The sequence below is a fragment of the Prunus mume genome, linkage group LG2, assembly GCF_029339155.1.
Source record: "Prunus mume cultivar Tortuosa linkage group LG2, ASM2933915v1, whole genome shotgun sequence".
Classification (NCBI taxonomy): domain Eukaryota; kingdom Viridiplantae; phylum Streptophyta; class Magnoliopsida; order Rosales; family Rosaceae; genus Prunus; species Prunus mume.
In genome coordinates, this window is record NC_142699.1 from 41,049,095 (window position 1) to 41,066,517 (window position 17,423).

At 36.3% G+C, this 17,423-nt stretch overlaps 3 protein-coding genes across 3 annotated transcripts; 1 reads left to right on the forward strand and 2 right to left on the reverse strand.

Annotated features, from left to right (window-relative positions):
• Positions 1-4,245: 4,245 nt before the first annotated feature.
• Positions 4,246-7,502, reverse strand: LOC103342580 (putative aldo-keto reductase 2). Its single transcript, XM_008246215.3, has 5 exons — positions 7,081-7,502; positions 6,461-6,661; positions 5,224-5,396; positions 5,042-5,144; positions 4,246-4,792 (listed from the first exon to the last, which is right to left on the reverse strand). The coding sequence occupies exons 1-5, from the start codon at positions 7,294-7,296 to the stop codon at positions 4,454-4,456; spliced, it is 1,032 nt and encodes a 343-aa protein (XP_008244437.2). The 5' UTR covers positions 7,297-7,502; the 3' UTR covers positions 4,246-4,453.
• A 1,630-nt stretch (positions 7,503-9,132) lies between these two features.
• LOC103342579 (uncharacterized) lies at positions 9,133-12,447 on the reverse strand. Its single transcript, XM_008246213.2, has 7 exons — positions 12,050-12,447; positions 11,610-11,731; positions 11,313-11,451; positions 11,168-11,229; positions 10,894-11,092; positions 10,137-10,249; positions 9,133-9,817 (listed from the first exon to the last, which is right to left on the reverse strand). Exons 1-6 carry the CDS (start codon positions 12,108-12,110, stop codon positions 10,146-10,148), a joined length of 687 nt encoding a protein of 228 aa, XP_008244435.2. The 5' UTR covers positions 12,111-12,447; the 3' UTR covers positions 9,133-9,817; positions 10,137-10,145.
• A 2,906-nt stretch (positions 12,448-15,353) lies between these two features.
• On the forward strand, positions 15,354-16,487 carry LOC148920387 (uncharacterized). The gene has a single exon (XM_089046774.1). It carries the CDS (start codon positions 15,377-15,379, stop codon positions 16,136-16,138), a length of 762 nt encoding a protein of 253 aa, XP_088902900.1. The 5' UTR covers positions 15,354-15,376; the 3' UTR covers positions 16,139-16,487.
• Positions 16,488-17,423: the final 936 nt, after the last annotated feature.

The following is a 17,423-nucleotide window of genomic DNA, read 5'->3' on the forward strand; positions in this document are numbered from 1 at the left end:
GAGGAGTACTAGAACGACCTTATTAACGAGTCTTGACTGTTATTTGAGTTATGTTGACTGTATTGGAATTTTGAGATTTGTTTTATAATAGAGTATGAAATTCTTGGATTATTAGTTTGATAATTGAAGTTATGGAAGGGATGAGTATGAGATACTTGATCGATGGGTTATGAAAACGAGTCTTGGGTCTCGGCTATGTTTATTAGTAAATAAATGGATGTTTGTGTTTAAGTGTACTTCGTTATTCTAATATGGAATTTCTTGCATAACGAATTTTGGGTTGAAAACTGATTTAATATGGTGAATGAGGATATGGGATCTCTAAAGGTTATCATTTTATCATTAATTAATATTAGAGATTTTCTATTTAAATCCCACACTTCTCCTAGTTCACCCCATGTTCTAAGTTTACCCCAACTTTTAATTTAAATTTTCACAATTTCTAAGAAAACCTCATTATCTTCCTAAACTACCCTCAAAATACACCCCAAGCTGAAAAAATAAGAAATAAAAGAAATTTTCTATTTAAACCCCACAAGCTACCCTTAAAGGAGGAAGTACATTCTTATTTGACAAATACTTGATTTGTTGACAATGTTAATTTATAGATTGGTAGATTTTTTGTGCATAATATGTGATTCTTATTTGATTTCTACCTCTGAATGCCATCTAGAATTTTTAAAGATTGAAACACTATGTACTGAAGCTTTAGGCACTTACTTTGAGATGAGATAAAACTGGTACTTGAGGTTGCTACACTTTGCAATAGGAGTAGGCCATCTGATCGGCCATCAATGGAGAATACATTGAAGCTTTTATCAAAGTGGAAAATCAACAAGAAAAATAACCCAACTATTGAAGCAGCAATAGGAGGATTATGATTTTAGATGCATATTGGAATTCCAGAAGTGACAATAATATTACTGTTCTTAGCAGAAAAAAAAAACACAAACAAACAGAACCCCAAATCCGAAATTTAATACTTTCTAGAGAAAGAGAGCAGCTTTACCAAAATATCAGGTAAAAAAAAAAACAAAAGCAATCAACAAAGGGAAGAGAATAAGATCATTACAGCCAAACAATCAACAAGTCTTTCCATTAGCTCCCACACAGATTTTTAAGAGGCATGCTCATCAATGTTCTACGCCTCGCAATACGATGTAGAGGAGTTCGTATTTTCTAGAACTTAATATGAAAAGTGGAGGGGTGGGGGTGTGTATAGATGTACTAGGTCAAGTATGAAGTTGGATGACCTTTTTTGTCTTTTTACACAATAATAAAACTTACAGCTTAATTATTTAAGTATTGAGGTGAACTAAGAGAAGTGTAAGGTTTAAATAGAAAATCTCATTCCATCTCCCCCTCCTAATATTTCCATTAATACATTGCACCACCTCCTTGGAATCAAATTGTCCACCCCGAGAGCAGACTAGCCCATGGGGGAGGATAAGGGGACGGCCCTTGGATTACCATTATTCACATCAAGGATCTCAAAATCTTTTATGCACAAATACCACCTAGACTATTACAATAGAACGTCTGATGAGCCAACCTATGAATATTTGTACAAATCATGCATCCACAGAGGTGCCGCAAATTGCCTAATTGCAACCTCCATGATTCTTCACCATGACAAGCCCAAAACCAGAGATGAAGCCAATAACCCGCCAATTTGTAAACAACCACCCAGCTTAGTGTTAGTACCAAGTGCACCACAATCAGGGACGGATCCAGGAATTGCAAATTAGGTGGGCTAAATTTACCTTAAGTACAAATGTATTAAGAAAATTTGGTGAGTTTTGTGGATTTTGGTTGGTTTTTGTAGATTTTTAGGCTTGGACAACAGATTTTAGGAACTAAAAACTAGAGGTAACCCATAGGGGTGGCTAATTTTATTTTATTTTTGTAAATCATAAGCCCTAGTTTGTTATTTTATATTTTATATAAGGACTCTTTTTTTAGTATATTTTCTTCATCGTATTTAGAACTTTTTGTTATTATACGACATTTGAAATAGAGAAAATGTTGGAATTATTGATAATATTGTTGAAATATTTAGAAGGGATTAAAGGGAAACAAAGAAAGAAAAAAAGAAGAAGATATTTATAAGGAATTGAAGTTAAAAAAGAAAGTAATAATAAAATAAAAACATCCCATTTTGTGGGGCAGTGCACCTAGCAAAATAAAAACACATCTCATCCCAACACATATATCCCCCCTCTCTCTTTTTTATTATATTTTCTCGTCTCTCTCTTTTTAATCTCTCCTCCTTTTTTTAATTCTTTTTTCCTCTCTTTCTCACTCTCCCTCTCCCTCTTTCTTTATTCTTTTTCCTTCTTCCTCTCTTCTTCTTTTCTTTCTTCTCTCTCCGTTTGCTCCATCTCTCTGTTCTTTCTTCTTGCAGCTTTGGGATGGGCTATCTCCATTAATCTGTTTTTTTTAATCTTAAGAATACTATATGGTAACAATTACAAATACAAAAAAAATATTCTTATGGGTTGTAGCCCAGACAACCCACTATGTGGATCCGTCCCTGACCACAATGGTAACTACATGTATTTAAGGAGGTGGTTGTCGTGGGTGGAGGGGAAGATCCCAGATCGGCAGACAAATTCTTTTCTTTTTTCATTTTTTTAATTATTATTTTAGAAATTTTATTAATTTAAATTAGACTAGTCTCTTCACACGCACTTCTGTCTGCGCGAGAATTTTTTTTAAAAAACTTTAAATTTATTTTAGAATTAAAAAGATAATGAGTAGTTGAGTTCCAAAAATAAGATTCATTATCTGATTTTTCTTTTAATTTTAATTTTTTTTAAATATGAAAAGTGTGAATTTATCATATTATACTCATTTAATTAATAATTTCAATTCTTAATGATTGTATTAACTAAGGGCATTTTTGGTATTTTGAATGTTTTTCCATTCTCAACCTTTTACTTTGTATATATAGATGAATTAAAAAATTTTAAAAATTAAAAACAAGCCCACATCTAAGAGAAAATTTAACAGAAGTTGAGGAAGGTGGTACATTAGCACTAAAAGTGAAGTATTGGTGGTAAATAGCTAAATTTGTTTTATGATGTGGTAAAGCACACACCCCTAATAGATAGTCTAGGTTGTATTTGTATAAATTTCCCTTTCTATTAATATTTGGGGAACATGGTCTTGTCATCATGATTTATTCGGTTTGGTTCTCTTGGAATAATTTATACTACTTTACAGAGAGGGATGAGGGAAGAGAGAAGAGAGAGAGGGACGGGGACTTGCCAGTGATGGAGGGGGTTTTCGCGTCGACTCCCCATGGAGGGAGGGAGGTAGGGGTGTTGAGCGGTTGGGTTCTTTTGGTTTTTCTTTTTCCTGGATTAATTACCACATTAGGATTGGGCATTTAGTTGGGTGACACACGATGGGCAAATGTCGGCACGAGTTGGGTTGGTTTTGGTCCTAATCCTTAACCCAACTCATAAATAACGGTTTATGATTTTTTGGGTACAAGACCCGCTTATTATTAGGCCGACCAATCCAACTCAACTCAACTCTTTTGTGATCAGGTTAGGCAGTTCAATCAGGTTAACCCAAAATTATGTCCACTCTTAAATCTTGGTTCCAATCCGTACATAGCAGTTTATGATTTGTTGAACCCAAGACCCACTTATTACTATGCCAACCCTTTTATGATCGGGTTGAGCAATTCAATCAAGTGGACCCGAAATTGGGCTCACAGTACAGAGTTAGGTTAATCGCGAAAAGCAGGGTACTCGTTCCTTACACCCACATCTGATCCCCTACTCACGTTTGATCCCCTCCTCATACATTAGAATAGTTTAGATATCGTACTGTCAAAATAGAAAGCAAAAAAACACGGTGAACGAAAATGTTGAGGGTTCTAAAGGAAATGTTGATGCTTCTAAAGGAATGGTTGCTGCTTCTAATAGAAATGTTGTTGCTGCCAGGGGAAATGATGTTCAGTTAGTCCCAAGAGACAGGTAGCTGGATCTTAAGGATAGGGAAAGGGGGATGAAGGAGGTCTTGGGGCTAAGAAGAGAGTGGAAGAGTTTGACAATATACTTGTCTTCCCCAATTATTTGAAAAAGAACTATACAATATAGACACTAAATGTATGTTTCAACCCTCACGAAAAATTAGAAAGGAAGCCTAGTTCTGGTTTCGTGGCAGGCAATGTCATTCTTTGTTGTAATCTCTTAAAACTTGCTAGTGACAAAGAAAATTAAGCCAAAGAAATAAAATGAAAAACTTCCCTAGACCCCAGATTATTTCATACTTTTGGATACTCATAAAACGTGATGAAATCAGCGTACAAAATGTTGAACATCTCAAAGTCAGTCATTACATACCACTTCAAATGAACTACTTATTCTCATAACGGTAAGGAAATTCAAAAATCTCATGAGGTACAGATAAGCATTGTGACATGACAAAAGGCACATGCTCATGTGGCTTTCCATGAAGACACTGGAGGAGTTTCAGAGTTCTTCCAAGTACTAAAGTCATTCTGATATCTGTCACCTTTAACGGCATCAGCAGAAGCAAAAGATTCAAGCTCAGCCAGTTCTTCTGGTGTCAGTTTCACAGAGAGAGCACCAATGTTCTGGTTAAAATTCTCAATCTTGGTGGTCCCGGGTATCGGACACACATCGTTTCCTTGGTGATGAACCCAGGCCAGTGCTAGTTGAGATGGGGTGCACCCCTTCCTTGCTGCAAGATCACTAACCCGCTCAAATATTGTTTTATTATGCTCTAGGTTTTCGGCTTGGAACCTGGGTAGATACTGCAACGAACAAAGTAATCAAGGTTAAAATGACTTTATCAAAATGATATGATAAAGAGGAGGCACAATTCAAAGGCCCTGATACGAGAGTTCTCGCTTGCTAGGAGAGATTACTAAAACTTGTGAGATCAATTACTAATTTGAGGACTTTCTAGGAGATAGAAGGACATTCACTATGCTACTAATTTTCTCTAATGTGCATGCACTTGTGCACTTGAAAATAAATATCTATTTGGCATATCAACATACCTTTCGGAAATCATCGTTGGGAAGATTTTCGACCAAGTTAGCTCCTGATGAAAAGAATCCTCTTCCTAGAGGACTGTACGCAACAATGCCGATGCCAAGTTCCCTGGGAAAATCAAAAAATGAGATTAGCATGAAATTTTACCTACTTTATAAACAAATCAGTTAGTTCCATTAAGACTCACCGGCAAGTAGGAATTATATCTTCCTCCACATCTCTTGACCACAACGACCACTCCAACTGCACAGCTGTTATTGGATGAACAGCGTGTGCTCTTCTTATTGTGGAAGCAGAGGCCTCGGATAGGCCAATGTACTTTACCTTACCTTCTTCAACTAGTTTCTTGAGTTCCCCAACCTTGTAAATGACATGATAAAGGAATTTAAGGAATGACATGCATTTCTTAAAATAAGTGAATCATGACGCATGCCAGTACAAAAAAGAATAATACTAACAGTCAAGTATATAAGGAAAGTAGCATAGCTACAGCCTACAAGAAATTTATGCTAAAGTTTGTGTAATTTGACTAATTTAGATACGATATATGCACTTAAATAGATACAAAAGAACCTAGTGCTCAATCATGTTAATCTCCAAAACACTTGCTTAATTCAAGATTCAAAATGTAAAAGATCTGGACTCTAGAGGTATAAAATACAAATTTCTCCTATATCCAGTGCAAAGTTCAGACATATGATAAAGATAATAACTGAGGGTCAAACAAAGAAAAAATCAAGATGAAATATTTTTCAGTTAAAATCAGTAAGAAGATTTACACAAACCATCATCTGAAATTGTTGATAAATAACTAAAAGTAATTCAAACTTTTATAACTAGTTCATCATCACTTGATGCTTAAAGATATGAAAATACACTCATCAGGAGATTCTCCAATAAGTATTTTATGTTAAGGATTGGTTACAAACTTCTAATCTTGGCGTTGGATTGCCTTCACTAAATATGTTGGTAGTCTCTTAGATGCAATCCAACGCCCAAGATTAGAAGTATGTAACCAATACTTAAATACTTATTGGAGAATCTCCCTACATTCATCAATGACAACCTTTTCACGCTTGCACAACTCAAATTAGTTTAGAAAATGGAACTAAAAAAGGGGTTCCAATCGAAAAGAGATGTGGTCAAACCATACTTCTACTTCGTAGAACACAAACAAATTTGAATGTGGAATTGATAAAATTGTGAACTAATAAAATGATAGAAGATGTTGTAGATCTTTGAATAACCATGACTTCAATAGACTGGCAGATGCATAGTTACTAATTCCAATTAGTGCTCCCGGAGCACCATTCTGACTAAACACACATGTCTTGTTTTCCTCAATTCAATGGAAACTATATTATCAAGTATCTCTGCGATTGTAATTAAAAAGAGATCAAAATTCAAGAGAGAAGAAAACAAACCGTGACTTCAATGGGGACGCGAGTATCAATCCGATGCTGATAATAGAGATCAACAGAATCAACACCAAGGCGCTGCAAACTACCCTCAATAGCAGCTCTCACATAGGCAGGGTCACCTCGAACCTCCCTCTTGTTATCAGCAAAACTGATACCAAACTTGGTGGCCAATTCAACCTTCTCCCGTACCCCACCCTTCAGAGCCTGTTCCTCATCAATCCAACAAAATCCAAGTCACTTCATCATCATCAATTACAATCAATTGAACAATCTAAACAAAACCCAAAAAGCAATTATGTGTATCATTGTCTCTCTCAGTCCTTGTTCTTGGCTTAGTAACTTAAATGCAGGAACAATAGTGAACACAATCCAATTCACTTCATCATTATTTCATCCCATTCAACAATACAACAAAACCCATAAAGCAATTTTACAAATTATTGTCTCTCTCAGTGCTTGTACTTGTGCTTGATTTAGTAACTTAAAGACAGGAACAAGAGTGAACAGAACCCAATTTAGTTCATCATCAAGTCATCCAATTTGAAATCCCAAACAAACCCAAAAGGCAATTGATACAAATTAAGAGCGATTATTAAGAAGCAAAGTCAAGGTTAGTGGCTTACCTTGCCAAGCAGAATTTCATTGGTGAAGGGACCGTAGATGTCAGAGGTGTCGAGGAAGGTGACGCCGGAGTCGATGGCATGGTGGATGAGACTGATCATGTCTGCGTCGGGCTTGGGAGGCCCATAGAAGGCAGACATGCCCATACAGCCCAGGCCTTGAGCCGAGACCTCAAGGCCCTGTGAACCCAACTTGATCCTCCTCACTCCTGCTGCCATTTTGGAACTGTGGTTTTCTGTGTTTTCTGAACTGAAGCAGCCTAGTGAAGGACTGATAATGCCTCTTGCTTCTCACTAATTTCTATATATAAAGATATCTCTATCTGATGTGGAGTGGTAGGTGAAGCCTAAAGGGAAATTGGATTGCGTAAGGGAGTGCGTTTGCATTGATGTTATTGAGCATTTGACCGAATGGAGAGAGAGTTGAATGTTCTTTCAGCCTGACGAAGGATTTATTCCCTGCCAATAGCGCAATGACGCGCAAGTGGAATGTTCTTTCAGTCTAGCGAAGGCAGCAGCGGGTCAAGATGGGATAGAAACAAGTCAAACAAAGTTATTGGACTTTGGAGCATAAATTTAAGCCTAGATTACATTTTGCACTCTTGTAGTTTAGTGCTTCCTCCCCTAACAATGTCATTGTCTTCCTAAAAAATAAAATTAAAAAACAATGTCATTGTCTTAGAAAAATTGAACAAAATTTTCTCACAAAAAAAAAGGCACAAATCATTTAAAACTACAAACTCTGTCCGTCACTTCAGAAATATTTCTGAAGTGACATATGGCAGAATAATTTTTTCCTCCAATTCTCACCCCAAATGGAAACCAACACTATTCATTCAGTCTGATTCTAACAAAAAATTCACAAACAGCTCAATTTTATATAAAAGGTCGTTATTGGGCTTAGAAAAGATAAGTGATTTGATGTTGGGTTTGGAGAAAAATTAGTTATGGGCTTAGAAATTTAGTACTGAGGTTAAATATTTTATTAAAAATACACATTCGGCCTGGTTTTTTTCACTATAAGAACCAAAATTGGAACCGAACAAAACTAGTTTGGTCCCATTTTTAGTCAACTCAATTCAGCTTGATTTTCCAATTTTCTGGTATGAATGCCCACCCCTACTCTATATACACAAAAGATTGAGGTTTATTTAAAAGAATTTTTTTTTAGTACAAGCCATTGAGGAGAGAGGGATTTTGACAAATGTTTATTGAGTGTCTGGGATGTGGGTCTATGCTCACATGAGTGGAGGTGGAAGAGCTTAACCAACTGAGTTATATCCCACTAGCCTTTGAAAAGTATTCTTACTTATTGTCGATATGGCATATTTTAATTTATTTGACATTAAGTTGGTTTTTATGTAATGTAAGAAAAACATGGACTCACTAGAATAACGTGTGACTTTATAGTAAGTTAGAAGAAGGGATCAATGGTGTAACAATTTGTAAATTTAAGGCTGCTGTTGTCAAATTTATTATTATTATTTTTTTTTTTAAAAAGGGAGTTTCACTAAAACACCCAAAATGGAGGTTGAAATTATAAAAAAACCCAACATCCAAAACACTTTATAAACACACCCAAAACCCATCATTATACACACTCAAAACCCATTTATAAACACACCCAAAAAGTTGACTTTGGGGTTGATTTTGGGTGTGTTTCTATGTTTAAATAGTGCTTGGGTTTTTTTATAAATACATGTCTAGGATTGGGTTTATTTATAAATTTGTAAAAAAAAAAAGAGGGACTAAACTGTTAAAGGATCGAAATCAGAATGGTGGAAAGTGTAATTAACCATTATTTAAATATGAGTAAAATGTAGTGCAATTATGGACTTTGAATAATTACTTCTTTCCCTCTTTATTTTAGCTAAATTTTACATCCTCAAACATTCGATTTGTCACTTTGGTCTCAAGTCTATTGTTGGAAGGGGCAAATGTGAACTTAAGAAAATGGGAGGAGAGAGGTTAGAGAAGTATGGACAACGTGGGCGGACATTTTGACCCCTAAATCTTGACAGGAAAAGCAAATGAACTTGGACATTTTTACCTCTGAAAAATCCAAGGAATAATATGAAAGGCATTCAGAAACAGATCACAGCCATAAAATGTGACAAATCATATCACATTACAGTAGATTACATTAATAACTCAATATGATATTGGTGTTCTTTACAGGGATGATATATATTATACATGTTTGATCAAAGACTTATCTGCAACAGAACAAGAATTATAGACTAAAATCTAGAAACTAATATCATTCTGTAGACTGGTTTCAGAGTCTGTTGGTGAAAGAATCCTGTTGATCAGGTTTTCAAAATACAAATGGGAACCCATGAAAGTGAACTGGTTGAGCTTGAGGTGAGAGACCGAGAAGTGAAAACCATGGAAGGGAACTCCTAGGGCTTGAGGTGTTGGCATCCAATGGGCGTCATGTTTGAACGGGCTTTCCACCCATTCTATTTTGGAAATGGTCCACCAACAGCTATAGGAATGGGCTTTCAAGAGTCATATTGCCAAAACGAACATTGTAATGGAGCTTTCAATAGCAATGATTGCATTCCATTGCAGTTAATTCCTTTGAATCAAACACCACCTAAGGGAAATTGAAGCCAATCGTGTTGCATTTTCACCAGCAAATAATGCCAGCAATTGAGCTAGCATTGTAAAACTAGCATGTGTTGATATGCATAGCCAAAAACAAATTGGCTCACACACATTCTCCTGCCCTTACCCCCTACACCATAAACATCCCCACATATTAATACACCAACCATTTAAAAATGTGAACAAAATTTGTCCATCACAATAAACTGCTTTCTATGTAACAATTCTCATTGGTCCCAATGCAAGAAAAAAAAAAGATCTTAAGGATCTCCAGTAGTTTTACATCTTCGAGTAGTAACATAAACCTTGTTCGATTTTATCATCAACCAAACAAAAAGTTCCCCTAACATAAACCTTCTTCACTTATGTATTTGTTATTTAACACTAAACATACCCAATTATAAACAGAGTGATGAAGATTGTAAATAAATAAATAAAAGTATCGTCACCTTTTCAGTTCACTGTATTTGATTTTCAGGCTGTGAAAAGAAATCTTTGGCATTACGTGCTACCTCTGCTTCAACTATTGCTTCCAACACAATGTCTGATCCCTTAACATTCTCTGCCATCACAACCACTGGTTATTTATTTGGACATATATATCTAAGATGAAAAGCAAAACTATTTGCGAATTCTCTGGAAAAGTTGTGGCATGTTCAGTTATACATTGGAACAATAATTGTGTGTGTCAGAACATAGGTTTATAGAAATAATTTAATGTGGAAGAGTTTTCATACTATGCAATCAAGGATTGTATTTCCAAACATTATTTCAAGAGTATTCCTATGACATGTTTAAGCCAATAGCCCACCAAGTGAAGCCTCAACAATCCAGATATAGTTACCTTCAATAGAAACCAATTATATAGGGGAAATCATACACAACTAGACTAAGGGCATGAGCGATACCTTTGTTGACCAATTATACAAAGGTACACGTAAAAAATGGCTAGTAAAGACAACATTGATATGAAAACCATAATATATGTGCAGAACACACATTCATGACCTCTATAATCAAAGATAATGAAGGCGATACAGAAAATTAAGTAGTGTACTCGAGAAAATTTAAATATTTGTTGTCCCTCAAGATAAATGAAAAGGAAATGTCCATTCCTGGCAGCTCCCAGCTGAGTTACCAAATTGAGACAACAAAGTAAACTAAATGATAACATCATTAAGTGTCGTAACTCAAGAAGATTATAACCTTTGCGATTTGGTAGCATCCCAGTGCTTTCAGCTGAAATTGGGAGGACAACGAAAAGACCACTTTCATCTTTAAGGTTTTCTTGCTCTGCACTGCTCTTCAAAGAGCCAGTCTTCACGGCATCAGATTCAGCCAACTTTGCATACGCAGTTGCTTGACTATGCAAATTAGGTGAGTCTGAGGTTCTGAAAGTATAATCCTGTCAAAGATATGTATAAGGAATTCAAGATGATGCAACGTGGGCCATTTATACGAAGAAATGTGTTATTCAAACCTTCACCACAGGATTTCTTGACTTCAGCTCCTCCTTAGGCTTCTCAAGTGAACTGTTGGCCCCTTAAAAGAAAACATATAAACTGGTAGTTAGGAGAGAAGCAAAACATTACTTGGCAGCAATGTATGGCTGCTAAGAATACTACCATCACTCAGAGGAGCCGGGTCCTGAGGATTATCCATCAGCCTTCGAGCCATAGGACCGGGATTCATAAGTGATATACTCCGGACTTCATAACGAATCGACTCTAGTTGTGCAAGTGCATCTTGAAGTTCTTTATGAACCTAAAGGTCAAGCACGGGGCATAAATGAACAGATAAATCATTTGGTTCAAGGACATTGAAATTCTAATCATTACCCCATTGTGCACAACGCATGTTAGCTCACAAAGAATTGACGATAGAATGATAATTATCATTAATTAAGTAATTAGAAAATGTACCTGGCGGGCTTGAGACTGCTGCATAACATTATCGAATTGGCCTCTAGCTAACTGAACATACCCAATTGACCGACCCGCTAACCTCCCTGCTGTTCTAGCAATTCTTGGCAAATCCTTTGGTCCTACAATTTACAACCCATTAAACATCAAACCCAGTTCACTTTTTCAGTCAATATTTCCAATAAAATTACCCAAGTTTTGACCTTGGCAAAGAAAAATTCTGAACCAATGCGGACAATGAAAATGCTACAGCTATAACAGCCCAACTCTCTCACATGGGTACCCAAACATTAGGTTCCATCCCATGCCTAAGTCAGAAAAAGATTGAGAGAAAAATTGGAGTAAAAAGCATTTTTCTTTTGAGATAAACACAAAATAGAGAGAGAGAGAGAGACAGAGACAGAGACAGAGAGAGAGACAGAGAGAGAGTGGGTGTATACCGACTAGAGCAGCCGTGGCTCCGATCAAGAGGAAGAGCTCTCCGTACGAAATACCAAACATTTTGCGCCTTACTGTATAAAACGATTTGTCTGGGTAGCGTTCTTTCCTGATTTGCTGTTTGGGAGTTTTAAGTTTGAGCTCTGCATGTGTTTCAATGGAGGAGGAGGAGGCTTTGATTCACTGGGAAAATACGGGTTTGGGAAATTCGACTCGTGATTTTCAATCAATCAAGGAATGGTTCCAGGATCTGGTAAACACGAATGGAGCTTTCGAAGGCAGGCGTACTATTGGGAGAAAAAAGAAGAACTGTTGAGAAAGGGTTTCTTATTTGGAGTTTCAATCAAACACCAAAAATGGGGCTGAAATTATAAAAAATCAGTGCAAAATCTTTATAAATCTGTTTCAAGCTAAATCATTCTGTACTTTCAAAATCAGTTTATAAACACACTCAAAAAATATAAAATTGTTGATTTTGGGGTTGATTCTATGTTTAAATAGTATTTTGATTTTTTTTTATAAATACATATCTAGGATTGGATTTATTTATAAATTTGTATTCTTATTTTTACTTGCAACACATGGGATGGGAAATAAGGAGGTATCTCACAACAAATAGAATTTTGACACTTGTTAAATTTCAAAGTTCAAAAGACAGAAATTCAAAAGTAAAAGAAAAATTGAAGGAGTACCATAAATATTTTTTTTGGGTGGTCTTTAAATGAAAGTTAGGCTTTTAAAGGAGGAATGAAAAAGCTCGGCTCCTTCAAGCTAAACTTATGAAGAGTTGTCTGGATTTGTTTTGCTCTGCTTCTGGACAAGTAGTCAATTTTGAAAAGTCTGCTATCTTATGCTCTCCTAACACTTGTAAAGAGGTTGCTAAGGAGATAAGTTTGATTTGTGGCTCTCCTCTTACTAATGACCTTGGTAAGTATCTAGGAATGCCTCTTTTGCATTCTAGAATCGGAAAGCGCACTTATAGTTCTTTAGTTGATAAGGTGCATAAACGACTGGCAGCTTGGAAGAGTAAGCTTCTTTCTTTAGCTGGAAGAGCTACTTTAATTCAATGATTCTGACTTCAATCTGTTTATGCTATGCAAACTACTAAACTTCCTGTTAGTGTCTGCAATGATTTAGATCGGCTCAACCGTAATTTTTTTCTGGGGTAGCAATGAGAAGAAATACAAGATCCATCTATGTCAATGGGATTTGGCTTGTATGCCTAAGGGTAAAGGAGGTTTGGGTTTAAAAAGACTGCTAGTATGAATCAGGCTATACTTGCTAAGATTGGGTGGAGATTGCATTCTAAAGACAGTGGTTTATGGGCAAAAATTTATGAGGCTAAGTATCTTAAAGGGGCTTCTATTTTTGATAATTCTCTTGGAGCAAGGCAGGTTTGTTCCACTACTTGGAGGAGTATTATACATGGTATCCAATTGCTTATGCAAGGGATGTGTTGGAGAATAGGTCGGAGAGACAGTGTAAAATTTTGGGAGGATAATTGGGTTATTGATGCCCCTTTAATGCAGCTGGCTGGAGTTCTCACCATCCCTGATAGCAATTGCCCTGTTTCAAGTTTTTCTAAGAATGGCTGGTGGGACATTGACAAGTTGAGACATGTTCTTTGTGAAGATCTTTTTCAACAGGTCATTAGTGTTCCTGTGGGGTTTTTAGGCTCTTTACCTGATACTCAGATTTGGAAGGGTAGTACTAATAGGGACTTTTCTGTTAAATATGCTTATAGTTTATTCTTTGGAGGTTGTTCTACCCCTGACTCCTGCTGGAAGTCCTTGTGGAGTTTAAATGTTCCTCCTAAGCTTCAATATTTTATGTGGCTGGCTTCTCAAGGCAAAATCTTATCAAATGATCAGCGTGTTCGAAGGCAGTTGGTGTCTGACCCTTCATGTGGCTTTTGTTCTTGGCCTCTGGCATCCTTCACATTCTTCGTGATTGTGAGCGTGCTCGATCTACGTGGAATGCTATTCTCCCTGCCTGTGCTCATCATTTTTTCCATTTAGATGCTCAGCCTTGGATGAAGGTCAATATGCTCTCTAGAGAGAAATGGAATGGTGATGTTCCTTGGAGTACTGTTTTTGTGTTTACTTGTTAGCATCTATGGTGTTGGAGAAATAAGCATGTTTTTCATAATGAAGATACAGCCCTCTTTAGTCAAGGCAAGTTATTTGTGGGGCTGCTCGGAGTGGATTAAGTCAACGTCTAATCTCTTTGTCAGGGTAAATAAAGTTCAAATTCATGTTGCACAGGAGCTTCACAGGCACAGACAGTTCAAATTGAATGTGGATGGTCAAGAGAAGCGTTCTTGGCACATTAGTCTTTGAAGTCATTCGTGACCCTTTTGGTGGCTGGGTAAGTGGTTTTGCTATTAATCTGGGAAAAGGTCAAGTTCTTGAGGCTGAGATATGGGGTCTCTTCTTTGGTTTGAAGTTAGCAATTGAGAAAGGCATTAGTAGTCTCATTATTGAGATGGACTCAGCTATTGCAGTCAATCTCTGTCAGAATTCTTCCATGCTTTCTTTGCACCCTTTATTTGCTTTGGTTAGGAGCTGTTGTGACCTTATGCGTGAGGTCCCAGTGTGCTCTTCAGCATGTTTTTCGTGAGAAGAATATTGTTGCTGACCGGTTAGCTAATTGGAGTTATCAAGTGGATCTTGGGCTGTGCGTGTTTGAGCAGGCTCCTAGTTGGTTAAGTGATTATCTTGTTGATGATTTGCTTGGAATTGTTCATTCTAGATTGGTCTGTTTAGACCAGGTTGTGTAGTCTGTTCCTTGGGGCTTTGCCCCCCTACTTAATAAATAAATAAAAAAAGCTCGGCACCTTAAAAGTTAGGAACTCAAATTTCAAACTAATCACAATTTAACACCAAAAAGCTATTTTTTCTCCTAAAAATCACAATTTAACACATGTGCAAAAATAATTTATTAAAATTAATATATATATAATTACTTAACAATATTTCAAATTCTAATACTAGGTAATACATGTAAGAATATATTAAAATTATATATATATATATATCTCTCTCTATGGTTTGGTCTATTTGGTGAAGCCTATTTCTTTAACGAGGGCTTAAGTTCATTTGACAGAAATGAGTATAGAAAAAAGGTGAGGAGGTGGTTTGATTTGATGCTTAACGCATCTCCAATGGTGACACATGCAATACAACTGCACTGCACAGCATGGCATTCATTCAACGTTACTCCAAAGCATATCATCAACTCCAAGCTTGCACTTCACACATAAAAGCACCAAATCAAACCCCAAAAAACCAAAACCACAAACTTAAAACTCCAAATTTCCAAAACCAATAATGAAAATTGCCTCATCTCAAATTCAAATTCAACAACCTGGGCCTCCCCCCACCACCACCACCACCACCAACTCATTCTCTATTGAATCCATTGAAGCCTCAATCCAAAGCCTCACAAGGAGCTGGCATAGAAGGCAACAATGGCACAGGTTTTTTTGGTTTGATAATAATAATTCCACACAATTTCAAGACCTAAATTTAGCCCCATGGAGAACCCACTTGGCCAATTTTCTAGAGTCCACACCAATCCATGCGATTTCTATCTCCCTCCTCATTGTAGATCTCATCCTCACCATCCTTGAACTCTCCTCATCGTTGCTAACCAAGTGCAACAACTCACCAAACAAGAACAAAAAAACCACACCAGAAATTTGGTACCACTGGGTGGGCATTGCTATCCTCGCCCTGCTTTCGGCGAAGACGGTGGCTCAAGCTGTGGGGCTTGGCATGCGTACGTTTCTCCGGAGGCGTCCCGCTTACGTCATTGACGGCGTCGTTTTGATGGGTGCGCTGATTTTAGAAGCTTTTTTCGAGAGGAAGGGAGGGGGGCTGCTTGCTGTGGTGAGTTTGTGGCGTGTTGTTAGGGTTGTAGAGAGTGCTTTTGAGTTGAGCGATGAGGCCATTGAAGCGCAGATTCAAAGTGTTGTTCGCCAGTTTGAGATGCTCAAGGAAGAGAACAGGAGACTCGCAGAGACCATTAGTGAGCAGGACGAAATTATCGAGAAGCTCCAGGAAGATTTAGATCAATATTCTACTCACTAGTCATCTCAATATTCTACTCGCTAGTCATCAATAGTGCTTCTCTTAATTGATTCAGTTACAACGAAACCAACCATACTAGCTCCTACCAAGGTCTAAAATATCGGGAGTTTCGAAAATATCGGTAGTCCAAAAACACGGATATATCGATGGAAATATCGATAAAATATCGATATCGATAAAAATTGAATAAAAATCACGGAAATTATGAGAAAAACTTGAAAAAATTTATTGAAACTTTAGAGGATGTTTACTTAGTCAATTGTCTATTTTTTTATCACAAAAAATTGGAAGGAAATGCATGGCATGGTGGGTTTGAGTGATTTAAGTTGATTATGTAGCGACCTGACAAACACTGTGACTTTAGAAAATATGTAGTAATTAATGAAAGAAAATTAAACACACCATAATTTTTTAGTTATAATAATGTACTTCAATATATTACACTTGATACATATGATAAAATATATGAGCTTAACCAAAAAAAAAAAGATAAAATGTATGAGTAACTTAGTACCACATAGAAAGAATTCCTATTAAAATTCAAACTTAGTATCACATATAATGAACAATATTAAAACTCAAAGTGAATAATAATAAAACTCCATAATATATAATAACAACAAAATACTACTCCATTATAAAATAATAAATAACATTAAATATATGCTTAAATTTATTCTTAGAGAATTTTTTTAATATGGAAATTTATCTTAGATAATATTAGCTTGCAGACAATTTTTAAAGACCTTATAAATATTACAAGTTGATGGTATATACACAAACTCAGCCGCAACTGAGTTGGAGAAGAAGCTGGCTTTGATGAGAAAGGGAGGGGGTTCGAATCCCTCTGCGCGCAAGGTGAGGCTATATTGACCATTTCATATTGAATTTGAACGAAAATATCGGTCCCGATATCGGGACCCAAAAAAAACGATATTATCGCCAAAATATCAGCGATAATATCGAAATTTAAGTCTATGGCTCCTACAACCTCACCCCCAACATCACGCTCATAAACCGTAATTAATTAGCCCATTCACTATATTCTTAATATTTTTACATCTTAATTTTTCTTTATTGATTTTCATTGGACATCATTTTTACAACCTTCGTATATCTAATACGGGAATTTTTTTTTATTTTTTATTTTATCAACCATCTAATACAGGATAGGTAAACTAGTTTTACAAATATTTCTGTTTTGAGTATATAAACTAACTTATAAATTGATACATTTTGGGCCAACATTGTAATTTATATCATACAAATTTAGTTTGGCCCAGGA

Excerpts from the sequence above, each read along its gene's own strand:
- LOC103342580 (XM_008246215.3), bottom strand. The coding sequence starts at position 7,296 with ATGGCAGCAGGAGTGAGGAGGATCAAGTTGGGTTCACAGGGCCTTGAG. Across the intron at positions 5,397-6,460 it reads GCGTCCCCATTGAAGTCACG|GTTGGGGAACTCAAGAAACT; the intron begins GTTTGTTTTCTT and ends GTCATTTACAAG. Across the intron at positions 5,145-5,223 it reads GATATAATTCCTACTTGCCG|GGAACTTGGCATCGGCATTG; the intron begins GTGAGTCTTAAT and ends TGATTTTCCCAG.
- LOC103342579 (XM_008246213.2), bottom strand. The coding sequence starts at position 12,110 with ATGTTTGGTATTTCGTACGGAGAGCTCTTCCTCTTGATCGGAGCCACG. Across the intron at positions 11,732-12,049 it reads AGCCACGGCTGCTCTAGTCG|GACCAAAGGATTTGCCAAGA; the intron begins GTATACACCCAC and ends TGTAAATTGTAG. Across the intron at positions 10,250-10,893 it reads GATGCTACCAAATCGCAAAG|AGAATGTTAAGGGATCAGAC; the intron begins GTTATAATCTTC and ends TTGTGATGGCAG.
- LOC148920387 (XM_089046774.1), top strand. The coding sequence starts at position 15,377 with ATGAAAATTGCCTCATCTCAAATTCAAATTCAACAACCTGGGCCTCCC.